The 14,163-nt window shown below is 43.0% G+C and overlaps 1 protein-coding gene across 1 annotated transcript in view; it reads right to left on the bottom strand.

The window, feature by feature from the left end:
• Positions 1 to 14,163, bottom strand: part of KNDC1 (kinase non-catalytic C-lobe domain containing 1) — a 98,550-nt gene that overhangs the window by 13,807 nt on the left and 70,580 nt on the right. Inside the window, exons 18-23 of the mRNA XM_006121025.5 lie at positions 12,953 to 13,046; positions 12,750 to 12,847; positions 12,274 to 12,485; positions 8,650 to 8,763; positions 7,724 to 7,871; positions 7,158 to 7,337 (exon numbers count right to left, since the gene is read on the bottom strand). Of these exons, the coding sequence (XP_006121087.4) occupies positions 7,158 to 7,337; positions 7,724 to 7,871; positions 8,650 to 8,763; positions 12,274 to 12,485; positions 12,750 to 12,847; positions 12,953 to 13,046 (846 nt within the window). The remainder of the gene's footprint in view (positions 1 to 7,157; positions 7,338 to 7,723; positions 7,872 to 8,649; positions 8,764 to 12,273; positions 12,486 to 12,749; positions 12,848 to 12,952; positions 13,047 to 14,163) is intronic.

Here is a 14,163-nt window from a genome sequence, read left to right on the forward strand (position 1 = left end):
GGCCCTCTGCTAATCACCGACTGCTGGTCTCTTGCCCCTCCCCATCCTGGCATTTGAGGGGAACATGTGACATTTCATGCCCCCTCACCACACATCATCCCAATCTCAGGAACACCAGAATAAGACACTTCAGTGGAGAAGCGAGTAACAATTGCACTGTCTTGCAATGCTGGATGGCTACCAGTCAGTGGGAAAATCAGTTTAGAGTTGGAAAATCCACTGTCATGATGCAAGTGTGCAGAGCCATTAATCATTCCCTGCTAGGAAGAGCTCTGACTACTGGCAATGTGCAGGACATAGTGGATGGATTTGCAGCAAGGGGTTCCCAAACTGGAGTAGAGCAACAGATGGCACACACATATACCTATTTTGGCACCAGGCCTCCTTGCCACAGAACACATCAATAGAAAGGGCTACTTCTTTCTGGTTATGCAAACATTCATGGATCACCAGAGATGCTTCACCAACATCAGCATTGTCTGATCAAGGAAGGAATGAGTGGTGAGTGAAGGTAGGGCTGGGGGAGGCAAGCTCGCAGCCCCACCTTCAGCCCTGCCCCTTCTGTAGAGGCCCTGCACCCCAGGAGCCAAGCTGCTTCCCACGCCATGGGAAGGTGGGGCAGCATCCTGCTCCCCCCCAGCATGAGGAGGGCAGGCAGATGGGCACGAGGCCCCAGCCTCTCCAACTTTGCAGCATGGGGAGGAGGGCGGCTGGAGCACAGGGAGGGCAGGCACTTGAGGATAGCAACACTCTGCACCCAGTACACCTACAGTAGATGTTCTGGGGGTGGAGTGTGGGCAGGGCCTGGCTGGCAGTTTGGGAAAGCAACACTGTCCCCCACCTAGCATACCAGCTGCTCACGAAGGAAGTTGCATGGTGCTCGCCTCTTTAAACTTATATTCAAAAAGCTGCAAGCAGGGGCTTTCTTTCATGACAGTGGCTTACCATTGGTGACATTTAAATGCCAATAGCGATCCCAGGGCTATCATGAAGCTGCCTGCTGGCTACCTTTGCAGCAGCATGGAAAGAGCCAACTACTGGCACAGCAGCTGTGGAATGACAGTTGAATGTGCTTTTGATAAATTCAAGGGACGTTGGCATGGTCTACTGACAATATTAGATCTCAGTGAAAAAAAATTCCAAAGATTTAAAGCTGCCTACTGCGCCTTCAATAATATCTATGAGGCAAAGAAGGGAAAGTTGCAGCTGGGATGGATGGGCTGTCTCCTGAGTTTGAGCAGCCAGACACAAGGATTACTAGAAGAGATCAGTGAGTAGTTATATGGCTTAAGGAGACTCTGAAAGTGAACGTCAACTGTGAGCTGTAGTAATGTCTTGTAGTATACTAGACATTACTAGAAAGCAGCTGTCCCTGGCTTTCTGGTTGGGGGCTATGAAGAATTGTGTGGCGCTTGGTGTACATCAATGAATATATTATCTGTTCATTTTATGATGCTTGCTGAATATTCATGATGATTACATGGACAGTCACTACTGCTATGAGTTACATCACACTATGCAACAAGTACATCAGTACTAGTAGGCATTCTGCAGCAGCACATATTGGGAACGAATAAAGATGTATTATCTTCCAAATCAATAACATTTTATTAAACAACGAAAACATTGCAGAAAATAAGTCTGTCACATTTTTAATGATCTGCTTTTAACTTAACAAATGTATGGAACAGAGCTTAAGAAGTGGAAAGAAAATTCATATTCGTTTTAGCTACCCATACAAAAAATTTGGTTCTCACAGATCAACTTATGGGAAGCTGCGATTGTCCTTAGCATTCCCTAGTGTGAAGAAGTAGGGGTAGGAATCCAGCCCCTGGAGCCTCATGGAATGTTGAGGGGGCTATAGGGAGATGCTGTAATGGAGCTCTCCATGAACTACAAAAGGAGGCAAGACTGTGATGACTGAACATGTAAATCCACAAGAACCTATAGCATTTCTTCACTGCTTCTAGAGAAACCCCATTACATTCCAGTGCATCTCCCTCTACTTTTCCCCAAGAGTAATTTCTCCTGTCTGCTTTTTTTCTTCCTTCCTGCAGGCTGTAATATTCACCCTCCGGGCCCTTTGCTCAAAGATTGATGCAGCACTGGCTTTCAGGGTTCGCTGAACTTATCATGCAGGGTCCCCTTCTTGCTCCTAATTCTCTATTCCTACAGAATACCTGAGACTGCTCTTGCTTGTGCATGCGTCTTGCTGGGGCAGGGCAGCTTGCATGTTCTTATGATCCCAGAAGCTATGCCAGTGGGAGCTTAGTGCTCCTGGTAGGTTCAACCAAGCTGGAAAAGTCAAGGGGTTGGGAGGGAAGAGACAGACTAAGCATGCACACCGATCCTCCAAGATTGGGGGTTTGGCTCAAGGCTAACAACCGTGACCATTTGTTACAGAAACAGCAACAAAGAATTCCTTCTCAACTAGAAGTGGAGGACTTTTGTTGCTGCCCTATATGCCAGTGGACATGAAGGGCAATGATGATGATGACGACAATGCCTGAGTAAGGCAGGGTACTCCTCAAAGCTTCAATAGCAGCAGCTACAATTAAAAAACACACATTGTCAGCACAGAGGCCACAAAGTGCAAGTTAAGATTCAAAACTCCCTTCCCTTGCTTCTCATAAATTTTAAATAAAAGACTTCTGAGAAGTTTTTAATGATCTGCTTTTAACCTAATAAATGTGTGGAACAGAGCTTAAGAAGTCAAAAGAAAACTCATTAATTTTACTGACACTTCTGCTTGGGAGTGCTTGTGCATGGTGGCACTCAGTTCCAGCTATGGTGAGTATGGCCCTCCGTGGTGAGGGAAATGAGGAGGATTAGGGACATGGAACAGCTGCCACATGTGGAGAGATTAATAAAGATAGACTTTTCAGCTTGGAAAAAGAGATGACCAAAAGAGGATATGACAGAGGTCTATAAAATCATGACTAGTATGAAGAAAGTAAGTGTTATTTAGTCCTTCTCATGCAACAAAAACTAGGAGTCACCAAATGAAATTAATAAGCAGTAGGTTTAAAAACAAACAAAAGGAAGTATTTCTTCACACAGCATGCAGTCAACCTGTGGAACTCTTTGCCAGGGGATGTTGTGAAGGCTAAGACTATAACAAGGTTCAAAAAAGAACAAGGATAGGTCCATCAATGGCTATTAGCCAGAATGAGCAGGGATGCTCTGCCTAGCCTCCGTTTGTCATAAGCTGGGAATGGGCAACAAGGGATGTATCAACTCAGTGACTGCCTCTTCCGTTCATCCTCTCTGGGGCATCTGGCATTGGCCACTGTCGGAAGACAGGATACTGGGCTAGACGAACTTTCGGTCTGCCCAAGTATGGCCATTTTTAGTAGGAATACTGAAAACAAAATAGCAATTTTTTAAGTACATCAGAAGCAGGAAGTTTATTAATTGTCTAGTGGCTCCACTAGCTGTTTAAGATGCTAAAGATACACTCAAGGACAATACGGTAATTGCGGAGAAACTAAATGAATTCTTTGCATCAGTCTTCACAGCTGAGGATGTTAGGGAGATTCCCAAGCCTGAGCCAGTCTTTTTAGGTGACAAATCTGAGGAATTGTCCCAGATTGAAGTGTCATTAAAGGTGGTTTTGGAACAAACTGATAAACTAAACAGTAACAAGTCACCAGGACCAGATGGCACTAACCCAGAGGCGTAGCGAAGAGGGTACGGGGAATTGCCCCCAGGACACCACACTAGGGGGGCTCCAGGCTGGGGTGAGAGCGAGTGCACGCTGTGCAGGCTCACCTGGCATAGGCGGCGAGTTCTATGGCTGTCCTCCCCCCGACCCCAGGCCGTCCCTGCTGTGCACAGCATTCAGTTGGCTCTCCCTTGCCTGCGCATGCTGCACATGGCAGGGACAGTCCAGGGCTGGGAGAGTGGGTGAGGAAGGGGCGGCCATAGAACTCGCCATCCATGCCAGCGTTCAGTCAGTTTCCCCTTGCCTGCACACGCTGCGCAGAGTTTGCTGGTGACTGGGGAGATGCCCGGGCGTGACGGGATATCACGGCCCAGGACTTTAAAAGTGTGCGATGCCGCGTGGTGCCGGCCTAGCTTCCGGTTTGGGGACTTTTGGGGCCCAAGTGCAGACTCCGGCCCCGCAAGTGGAAGGCAGAAGGTACGGAAGGGCAGGGCAGGAGGAAAACTAGGGGTAAGGGGTAGGAGAGGAAGGGGCTTGTGTGGAGGGGGAGGGGAGGGGAGAACCTTGTGCGGAGGCAGAAGGGAGAGGGAAGATACAAATCCCAGGGAGCCAAGTGGAGACAACGAGGGAAAGGGCAGGAGGGGAGGTGTCAGTGGGAGGGGGTACAGGGTGATGCTGGGAGAGGAGAGGAGAGGAGAGGGGGAAGGGCATTGGAGGTTAGAGGGGAAAGGGGGAGGTGCTGGGAGAAGGCTTGAAAGAAGGGATGGGCATGAGAAAGGTAGGGATGGAGCAAGTCATGTGTGAGGGCACAGATGGGCATGAGGGGTATGGGGGCAGAGGGTGGTGAGGGGGTGGGCATCAGGGAAAAAGAGGGCAAAGGGGCCAGGGGCAGTGAGGGAAGGGGGAGGCACCAGGAGGGTGTAGGGCTAAGGGAAGGTGCAGGTGCCAGGGGATTCTGGGGGTGAAGCAGAAGAGCAGACACTGCAGGGGAGGGACCAGCACCAGAGGAAAGAGGCAGGGCAGGTGTGTAGATGGAGGTGTTAGAAGAGGGGATGAGGAGGGGTAGCTCACCTGATCAGAGTGGGTCTACTGGAGGTGTGGGCACAGGAGAGAGAAAAGGGCTGGTGGAGGGGGGCAGGTTGCAGGAGGGCTGAGGGCAGTGCGAAGGGCAGGAGTCAGGACAGCAGAGGAGGGTGAGGAGTTGGGGGGCAGAAGGCACCAGGGGAGATGATGGAGCAAGGAAAGGAGACATGGTAGCAGATAGAAAAGGTAAAGGTTTCAAAATATTTATTAATAACTTGGTATGCTGCCTATGGCCAGTTTGTTTGCAGTTTGGGTTTATGTGGGGGATCTACATGTGGCTGGCAAGTGGGAGCCAAAACAAAAAAGTAGTCAGTGTAATGATCGTCTGTTGATATGCGTTTTAGTAGTTAAATTCTTCGACTGTCATTGCTCATGAAAAGTGCTGTCACATGGGTAGAAATCGGGTAAATATTGCATTTTATTAATATCAGCAGAGCTGACTTAAATGGGGTCTGTGTGTTGTGTAGTCTTGCCTTAATCTCTGTATTCTCTCCAGGTGCTGGCTGTGTAATCACCTGTGCTTCTTGCCTGAGCCTGAGGCTGCAGCTGAGCTTTTATTTGTATGTGCAGATGTTCATAAGTCAAATGTTTGTAACACGCAGATGTCAGGCAAGCACTGACTGTTATAGAGAGAGACCTATGTGGACCCAAAGGCTTCTGTAGTGGTCCCATAAAACATTCACTAAATTAGTTTATTCATGTAGCTTTGGTTGGCTAACAACATGTCCAGAAAACTAAGTCTATGCATAAAGCCAATAGTTTTTAAAAACGGAGACAGAATTCAATGAAGCTATCAGAGAATTATTTAAAATAGTTCATTCTTTAGGCCCAATTTCATTAAAATGTCTTAGTGCTCTCTACAGTTCAATAGATCATATTTATATTTCTTACTGGTTTTGCCTGGATTGGGCAGTTTATTGCAAGTCTTATCCAGAAAATAAAATCTAACTAAAAAGAGGAACGCTGCTGCTAAGACTCTCTGTAGTTTAATATAGCTGGGCTTACTGTATTCAATACAGCTATTGCTAGTCATAATAAAGCACATAATTTTGCCCGTAAAAAAGTTTCACACATAATTACTGCTATGAAATGTTCACACTATTTGTTCACTTAAGTATCTTTGCTACCCTATCATTTCAGTGCCTAAAGATATAAAAATTAGACATTTCAAGAAATGAATCAAATCACTGACAAATATATGCTGGCTATAGTTGCCAGTCATACAGTAACATGACGCAATTTAAAATTAGCTGTAATTTGTATTAAATAATCATACTTATCTCTTTAGTCTAAAGAATTCTTCTCTTGAACTTAATTTGTTTAAGGAGAAATGGAATGAATTTAAGGCCCCAGGGCTAGACTATCATAACACTGAAAGAACTGGTGACGTGTTTATTCCCTAGACTTTCATTTTTTTATAACAATCTGTCACTTGCAACATGCTGTCCAGTCTGACAAACTATTGGGTGGAGGAGAGAATACTCAAGTTTCGGCACAGCGAAGCTACAGCTCAGCCCCACGCTGTTCAGGGTGGGCAGGAACTGGCTCTGCGTGCTGCCCCTCTGTGCTGGCACTGCCTCCTTAGCTCTCATTGGTCACAGCTCCCAGTTTCTGATGAATGAGAGCGGTGGGGAGAGGTGCTTGTAGGTAGGTGTAGCATGCTGAGACTCCTGCCCTGTCTGCCATCCACACACAGAGCCACACTGGCTGCTTCTGGGAACAGGCCAGCAACGTAGGGCCAGTGTAGGCAGGGAGCCTGTCAATTGTGACCGACTGGGAGACTCCCCAGGATCAACCAGTTGGTCACAACCGACTGGTTAATGACCAATGATCTACAGAATTCTCACTCTGAAATTACTTTGTCTCAGCAGATGTCTTCAAATTCTGTTTTATGTAAGTGCATAGTGTTTCAGGATGGTGCAGTAAAGTTACTAGTTTTGAAGTTCCATAGTCAAACTTTTTTCCTGTTCATTTAAATGTCTTATATAGGTTATTTACAACAATAGCAAATTTTTAAGAAAAAATAAATTTTCAGCAATTGAGACAGAAAATGGAACAGACAAACATTTACTGCCTCTAAAATATTGTGGGTCTTCACACACAAAAACTACGCCCAAATAAATCTGTTAGTCTAAGATGCCCACAGGACTCCTCGTAGTCCTAACGCCATTTGATTTAGTTGACATTTTACTTAAAGCTTTCACCAAAATAACAAATAGCAAATCATTACTGATCTGGAAAGTCATTTAAGCACATGCTGAGCTGAGCTTTAAGTCAAAGAGATATAAGCATATATATTAGAGCTATGCTGATTAGGGGCCTAATGAGTTAAATTCAACATTCCTTTATTTTTGTAAGACAAATATACAAAACAGCATTCTATATAAAGTAAGCTAAAGAAACTACATGCCTTTTGGGACACTTCTTCAGACAGCTTTTTACACAATGAGTGTAAAGATTTTGTATTCTCCTCTTCCTCCTCCTTCCACTCATTCAGGTTATAGTTTTGGAATGTGCTGCCATGTTTCCCACCAGTTGCATTTTCAAGCACTGCCAGCAAACATTCACCATGACCATTTAATGGAGCAATCTAAATGGAAAGCAGGTTTAATAGGCATTTCAAAGTAATAAATGAAGAGCTAAAGAACATTTTTATTTTTGTTTGTAAGAAAATTCACGTTTTACTACAGCCATATAAAGTTACTAGGAATAATTTTTTCACACTTATATTACCGAAAAAGATAGGGGTCCTAATAATATTGTTCACCCATATAACATAACTTCCTTTATCATGTTAGTCTGTAGCTGCAAAAACAAGGAGTCCTGTGGCTCTTTAAAGACTAAGATTTGGGAATAAACTTTGTGGGCAAAGACCCACTTCGTCAAATGTGGGATGCTACAAGTCTCCTTGTTGTCATAACTACATTTGATTTAGTTGACATTTTACTTAAAGATTCCACCAAAACAACAAGTTACCTTGGAAGAAACGAAGTCCTGTAGTGTGCACAAAAGATCAGCTTTTACTGCAAAGTCTACACTGTAACAGTCTTCAATCCAAGCCTGCAGAATGTAGAAACTGCGATTGTATATTTTGATAAGCAGAGAGGTTGGATCCACATTTGCACTGGTAATAGTAGAAAGGCAGTGAGTGCACTGAAATTGTCATTTTAGTCTAATCTTAAGAGAGTAAGAGAAAAGTTCAAGAATTTGCTGCCAGTTGTATTATTAAAAACCAACAACAAAAACAGCCTTCCCCCCTCCAGAAACAACCAACCAAAGCTTCCCTTTCTCTGGCATTTATACATCTAGAGGAATAAAAGTTTTATTTACAAAAATGGCATACTACCCAGGTATTTATTGAGGTAAAACTCTCACTAAAGCCTATAGTTGTTCAAAGTGGAAGCAGGAAAAGAGTACTTTGTCTAGTACAGAACTTATTCTATTTTCACTGTGTTCCATTCTTAGGCCTGGTCTACACACCTAACATTTAAGTTGACCAATGTACATGTGCCACTAACACTTATAGTGCAGACATTCCTTATTCACAAGAATTTTTTAAACTAATCTATGACTCAACTCAGTTAGGTGCTTGCCCCCCCCCCCTTTTTTTTTTAAGAAATACTTCTTTCATGTTAAATAGAAAAGCCTCCTAGTACTTGGACAGTTTTGTTCTTAGAAAAGCTTCAGAGGGGTAGCTAAGTTAGTCTGTAACAGGAAAAACTTAAACAACAAATAGTCTAGTAGCACCATAAAGACTAACAAAACATGTGGATAGTATCATGAGCTTCTGTGGGTTTTGCCCACAGAAGCTCATGATACCATCTACTTGTTTTGTTGGTCTTTAAGGTGCTACTAGACTATTTGTTGTTTAAGTTTTTCTTGTTCATAGAAAGTTACTGTACCTGGATAAAGTGCAGTTGATTTTATCAAGAAGAAACTTCAACAATTCTTCTTGTGTGCAGAAATAACGAAATGTGTAAAGGAACTGCTGTACATAACCTTCTAAAAATGCATTTCTGTGGAAGACATAAAAAAACTTCAGACAACAATAATACGGTGTTTCTCGTAGTAAAGCACAACAGAAAAGTTACAAATGGAGCAAATTAAAAGTCTGATTTCCCATTCCATGGAAAATTCTGAAGTAAAAAAAGTTCTATTTTGAAAGAAAGAAAATTTAGAATTCCCATTCCATTTGAAATTCCATTCCATTTAAAATAACTGATTTAACTTTCCAAAATTACACATTTTTCAAATTAACCATCACAATTTCAACATTCCTATTCTATTATAAATTCTGTGGTTAAGAATGGATTAAAGACAGCTGCTACTCTAATTAGTAGTGAGTGAGAGATCTTACTTTCTTGTTCAAAGGACTGAATTTATTTGTCTGCTATATAGTCAGGCAGGTTAGCTGGCAAGAAACCAGGCAGGTTCCCACTGGAAACCTGCATGGCTTTTATCAACATTTTAATTTCCTGTGGAAAATTTCAACCTGTGTCCAAAAAATATTCTTATTCTTCATATTTATATTTATTGTGTATAGTAACATCAAATTCCTGAACTTCATGTCTTTATTAAAAACTTGAGTTTATTTACCATCAAAATATTGTGTATGCCAAAGGAAATTATATGCTGGACAACATTACTGAAGTCAGCTAATATGCCATAATAGAAGCCAATTATATGAGCAAATTAGGTTGAACATCTGTAATTTGGACTTCCCTTGTCCTGCAACACGCCTGGTCCAGCATCGTCAGCGACCCTGTGGAGACTCATGGACTTGCAAGGTAAAATGGGAAGGCTGGGGCCAGGCATGGTGCAGGACTATGGAAGAGTGGTGTCCTGGAGGCTGAAGTAGCAGAAGAGAGGAGAGGAGGGGGCTGACATGGACTTCCCAGGTCCAACAAATTCCCTGGTTTGGAACTGGTCAGGTGCTGAGGATGGAGGGTCAACCTGTATATAGACATTCCCATACTGATTAATAACTTCATCTAGTGCTGGAGAGGAAGATGGTGATAGTTTTTATCTCTGATGTAGCACTTTTCACTCATACATCTCAAAATCCTGTCACAAAAGGAACTAGGAATAATTATCCGCATTTTACAGATGGGGAAAAGGAGTCAGAAGTGAAGTTCCTTGCCCAAGGTCATAGGAAGAACTGGGAATGAAATCCATGTTTCTCAAGTCCCAGTTCAGGGCCATATCCACTGGACTGTGATGCCTCTGATAGTTTTCAGGGTCCAAAACATAAGTTCGCACACCATCATGACAGTCTCTCTGTTCAACCACTACAGCAACAAAACTGACAGAGTAATGCTGCTGCAGCACAGATGCTTCTTACATCAGTGGAAGAGGTATTTCTGTCAATGTAATTTACCTCTATGGGCCTGATAGCTAGCAAATCTAGCTGCATCTACAGTGGGAGTCAGGTCAACCTAACTAGATCACACGGTGCAAACTTGTTCAGAGCCCAAGTGATGTAGCTTGGATGATCTTATTTTTAGGTGCAGACCATGCCTTGGACCCAAAGCTAGACTCTAATTCAAGTACCAGGGCTGAGTGCGAGGAAGAGTGAGAGGGGAGGAATCATACGGATCTCTCCTCCCATCTAAATCAAACTTCTTTGCTACTGTAGCCCCCAAAACCCAGAATGAGAGGACAGGATAATCTGGCTGTACTGACTTTTTTATATGGCAAAGCCTTTTGTTGTAAGTCACATTTTGCTGCATGACATTTCCTCATCATTATCTTGAGGAACAGAGAAAGTCATAGGATATTTTAGAACGTTTTCGTTCCAAATTCATTTTTATAAGGCCAGATTCTCCACTCCCCTTCTGACTGTATAAAGCAGCTGGAAAACTGCCCTGCGTGGTACCTGCTGGGGAGTTTCTTTGCCTAAGGGAATTCTCAGGTGGCAGAAATGTAAGTGAAACCTGCTTTATGGCAGCTGTTCCCTGCCCTCTGCACACAGAGCACACCAGCACAGCTTACTGAGCTCCAGTAATGAGAGTTAATGGATCACTAGCTCAACCAGGCACTGTGTGTGTGTGTGGGGGGGGGGGGGGGGGAAGGGGGGTAGGGGGAAGAAGAGTCATGCCCCCCATGCCACTGAGGGAGGGGCAAGAGGCCAGCAGCTGGGGGTGGGTACGAGAGCCTCTGCTCTTCCAGCCACACTGCCTGGCTGCTGCACTCTCCCAGGCAGCCTCTGGTCACACTACCAGGTATAGCAGGGAACACTGCCCAGGGACACAGCCCTCCTCCCTTGACAGGTAATGGGATGGGGAGGAAGGTTCTTTAAGATGTCTGATGCTCTATGGATGGGCGGCGGGGGGGGGGGGTAATCAGAGGATATTGTCTGCTCCTGCAGGGTTGGGAGGTGTCTGAGCTTAGGGCTGCAGGGGCAAGACAGGGAGGCATCTGGGCAGTTCCTCCCACATTTTACAAGGGTTCCCAGCTGCTGGCCCCATACCTGGGGTCCCAGATGCTACTCCCCAACCTCTTCTGAGTTCCCCCTCCTGGAAACATGGCTCTGCTCCCAGCTCCAGTGAGGTGAAGCAGATGAGCTGTGGCTGAGTGAAGCCTATGGGGGCTCTGGTGGAGGATAAGGTTGGCTGCCAAAGCAAGCACTGCCTGCACCTTGCTGTCCCTTCCCAGAGGCAGTGTCCCTAGGCATGCACAGCATCCCCAAATGTAGTGGTGCCCTAGGCAGCTGCATATTCTGCATATGTCTAAGGATGGCCCTGGGTGAGAAGAGAGGGTGACAGCACTCTCCACAATCTCAGACAGCCTCTAGTCACTGGTCACGTTGCCTGGGAGAGGAGGAAATAGTGTCTGGGACAGAGCCCCCTCCCCCGCCAGGTAATGAGATGGGAAAGGGAGAGGTGGGGACAATGTATGGGCCCAGGACTTAGGATGGCTCGGGAGGAGTCATGTGAAGACTCCTTGTGTTCTTCCCCAGCAGTCACCTATGAGCAAAATGCTGTTGGTGCTAGGGTGAATATAAAAGGCTTGCTTTTGGCTGTCCCAAGATCAAGGGCTAGCAGCCAACTTGTCCCCACTCAGGTCCTGTAATGGGCACACCTCAGCTGGGCCCAGGAATTGAGACTTTCAATAGAAGCTCATATATTTCTGGCTCTTAATCCAAAACAGAGATTGCTAAATAAATGAAGATCACATGAGATGTCATTACAGCCCTGTGCCACCAGAAAGCTGTGATCCAGTGGAAATATTCAGAGCTGGAACCTAAAAAAACCCACTGCCTAGTATTTATCATTAAAGAATGTGTTTGTTTTAGCATTTATCCAGATCACAACCACAACCATAATTTCCTTTTTTTGCCTGATGCTAATGACCGCAAGTAAATAAGATTTCTGCATACTGTTAAGACAGGCAAAGGAGTAGTTATACGATGCTGACAAACAATTTATACAAGTTTAGATGAAGCCAGATTTGTATGAATTCTTTATTTTTAAACTAAATTATGGTTTTTCTGCTCTGTAAATTAGTGACTGTAGAATACAGCATACCTGGAATACAGATATGCCATTAACCCAAGTGGTGTTCCAGCTTGTAAAATCCTTGACTTGTTTTGATTATTATACTGGTGTTTCTTCATATTATAGAAAATGAGCAAGGACGACTCATCCAAAGGGCTGATGTCCAACACATCAGTTCTTGTAACGTTAATTACTGTAAGAAGTGCACATGATTCCACTCCCCACTGCTCTACATACATGATCTGTGAGAAGAAGAGTCAAAGCAATGCAATGGAAATAATTGAAAAATGATGAAAATAAAAAAATAAAAATCAGAGAAAATAAAGTCAATTCAACTTTAAGCCACAATCACTTTCTTCTTAACAAGACTAGTTAACAATTACTTTAATTTCAGTCATTTTTCTTAATTCTTTATAAGACTTTTAAAATGTTGTCTATTGACTTGGGCATCCAGTTACATATTATAACAAACAAATAAAAATAAAGTTAAATCAAAGCTGACTTGCCTGTAGGTATTTCTTTACCAATTCAAGAAGTTCCACCTTGGATTTCATTTCTTGTAGCTGTTCCCTCAATTTGGGCAACATACTTTTAACCTCAGAACCTTAAGATATAAAATAGCATAAAAGTGCATTTAGGTACAGTTGTGAGACTTGCATGGAATAACTTAAGGTGAGCACCTTTATTAGCATGTTAGTACTAATTTTACCTTTGTTTTTTCTCTCCTGCTGAGAAAGTTTCTGGTAGAATTTTAGAGTTCTCCTATAATTTTTTGTCTCGATCATTAGTAGTTGTTCAAGTTCCTATAAAATGGAAAATATTCAGATTTGAATATTAAGCTATGCTACTGGGCAGCTCTGAGAAGCAATTTGATATATTAAATAAAAAGGTTGATTCTTGTGCAACAAAAGTGAAACTATCCAACAGATAGGAACAGGAGATTCACCAAGAAAAATATTAATGTATATTTTTGATAGAGGAGAAAGTTACCCCAAGCCTAATTATACCTTTCAACAAAGAGGGGTGATATAAAATTAAAACTGAATATTTAAAAAAATACAGACACCACCGCTTATTACATTGACCAATACTGTTTCATTGTTTACTTGTATTTTCCTGTTTGTTGTCTCTTGCTTTATACTTAGATCAGTGTTTCTCAAACTTTTTAAGACCGAGGAATACCAAACAATATTTTTTTAGGAGGAGCATCCAGGATGTTTTGTTGAGGAAAAAAAAAATTGGGGGGAAAAAAAAGGGTCAGGAAGAAAGTTAATGAGGGGGGAAAAAAAGGTTGGGGGAAGTTATTGAGGATAAAAAGTTGGCTGCCCCTTTAACGGTGGCCATTTTGAATTCTGTTCTCCGCAGCACACCGGTGTCCTGTGGAACACAGTTTAAGAAACACAGACTGTAAACTCTTTGGTTCAGAGACTTCACTTTTTTTAAAAACAACGTTCTGTTTTAGACGGGGGGCCCTATGACTAGGGTTCTTGAGCTCTAAAGCAATAATAATAGTAATAATAAGACTAAAATAATAGCTTTTTAAAAAGTTAGCTGGCTGCAGTCATCCTTGGAATATGTAGGAATAGCCCTCATTAAAAGCCAATGGAAGTTGAATCCATTTAGGACAGATTTAAGATTTGTTCAAATTGTTTAGAATATATTTAAAACAAAGATACAATTAAATCCATTAACCTGTATGCATCATGCACATTCTTTAAAATAACAGACTTATAAAGTAATACTAAAAAGTCTCTAGGTGGTTTGATCAGATGCTGAAGTTGAGTTTGTGGTTCACCTAAAACCTGCATGGAAGATTTTACAGTGATCAGATGTTGCACCACAGTGGTATTTACAGAGGAACGTGCAGGTTTTCTACTTCAAGGCTATTGATTTGTGACTTTGCATTTTTCCTTGTGTACA

Source organism: Pelodiscus sinensis, chromosome 8 (assembly GCF_052426305.1).
Source record: "Pelodiscus sinensis isolate ZL-2025 chromosome 8, ASM5242630v1, whole genome shotgun sequence".
NCBI lineage: Eukaryota > Metazoa > Chordata > Testudines > Trionychidae > Pelodiscus > Pelodiscus sinensis.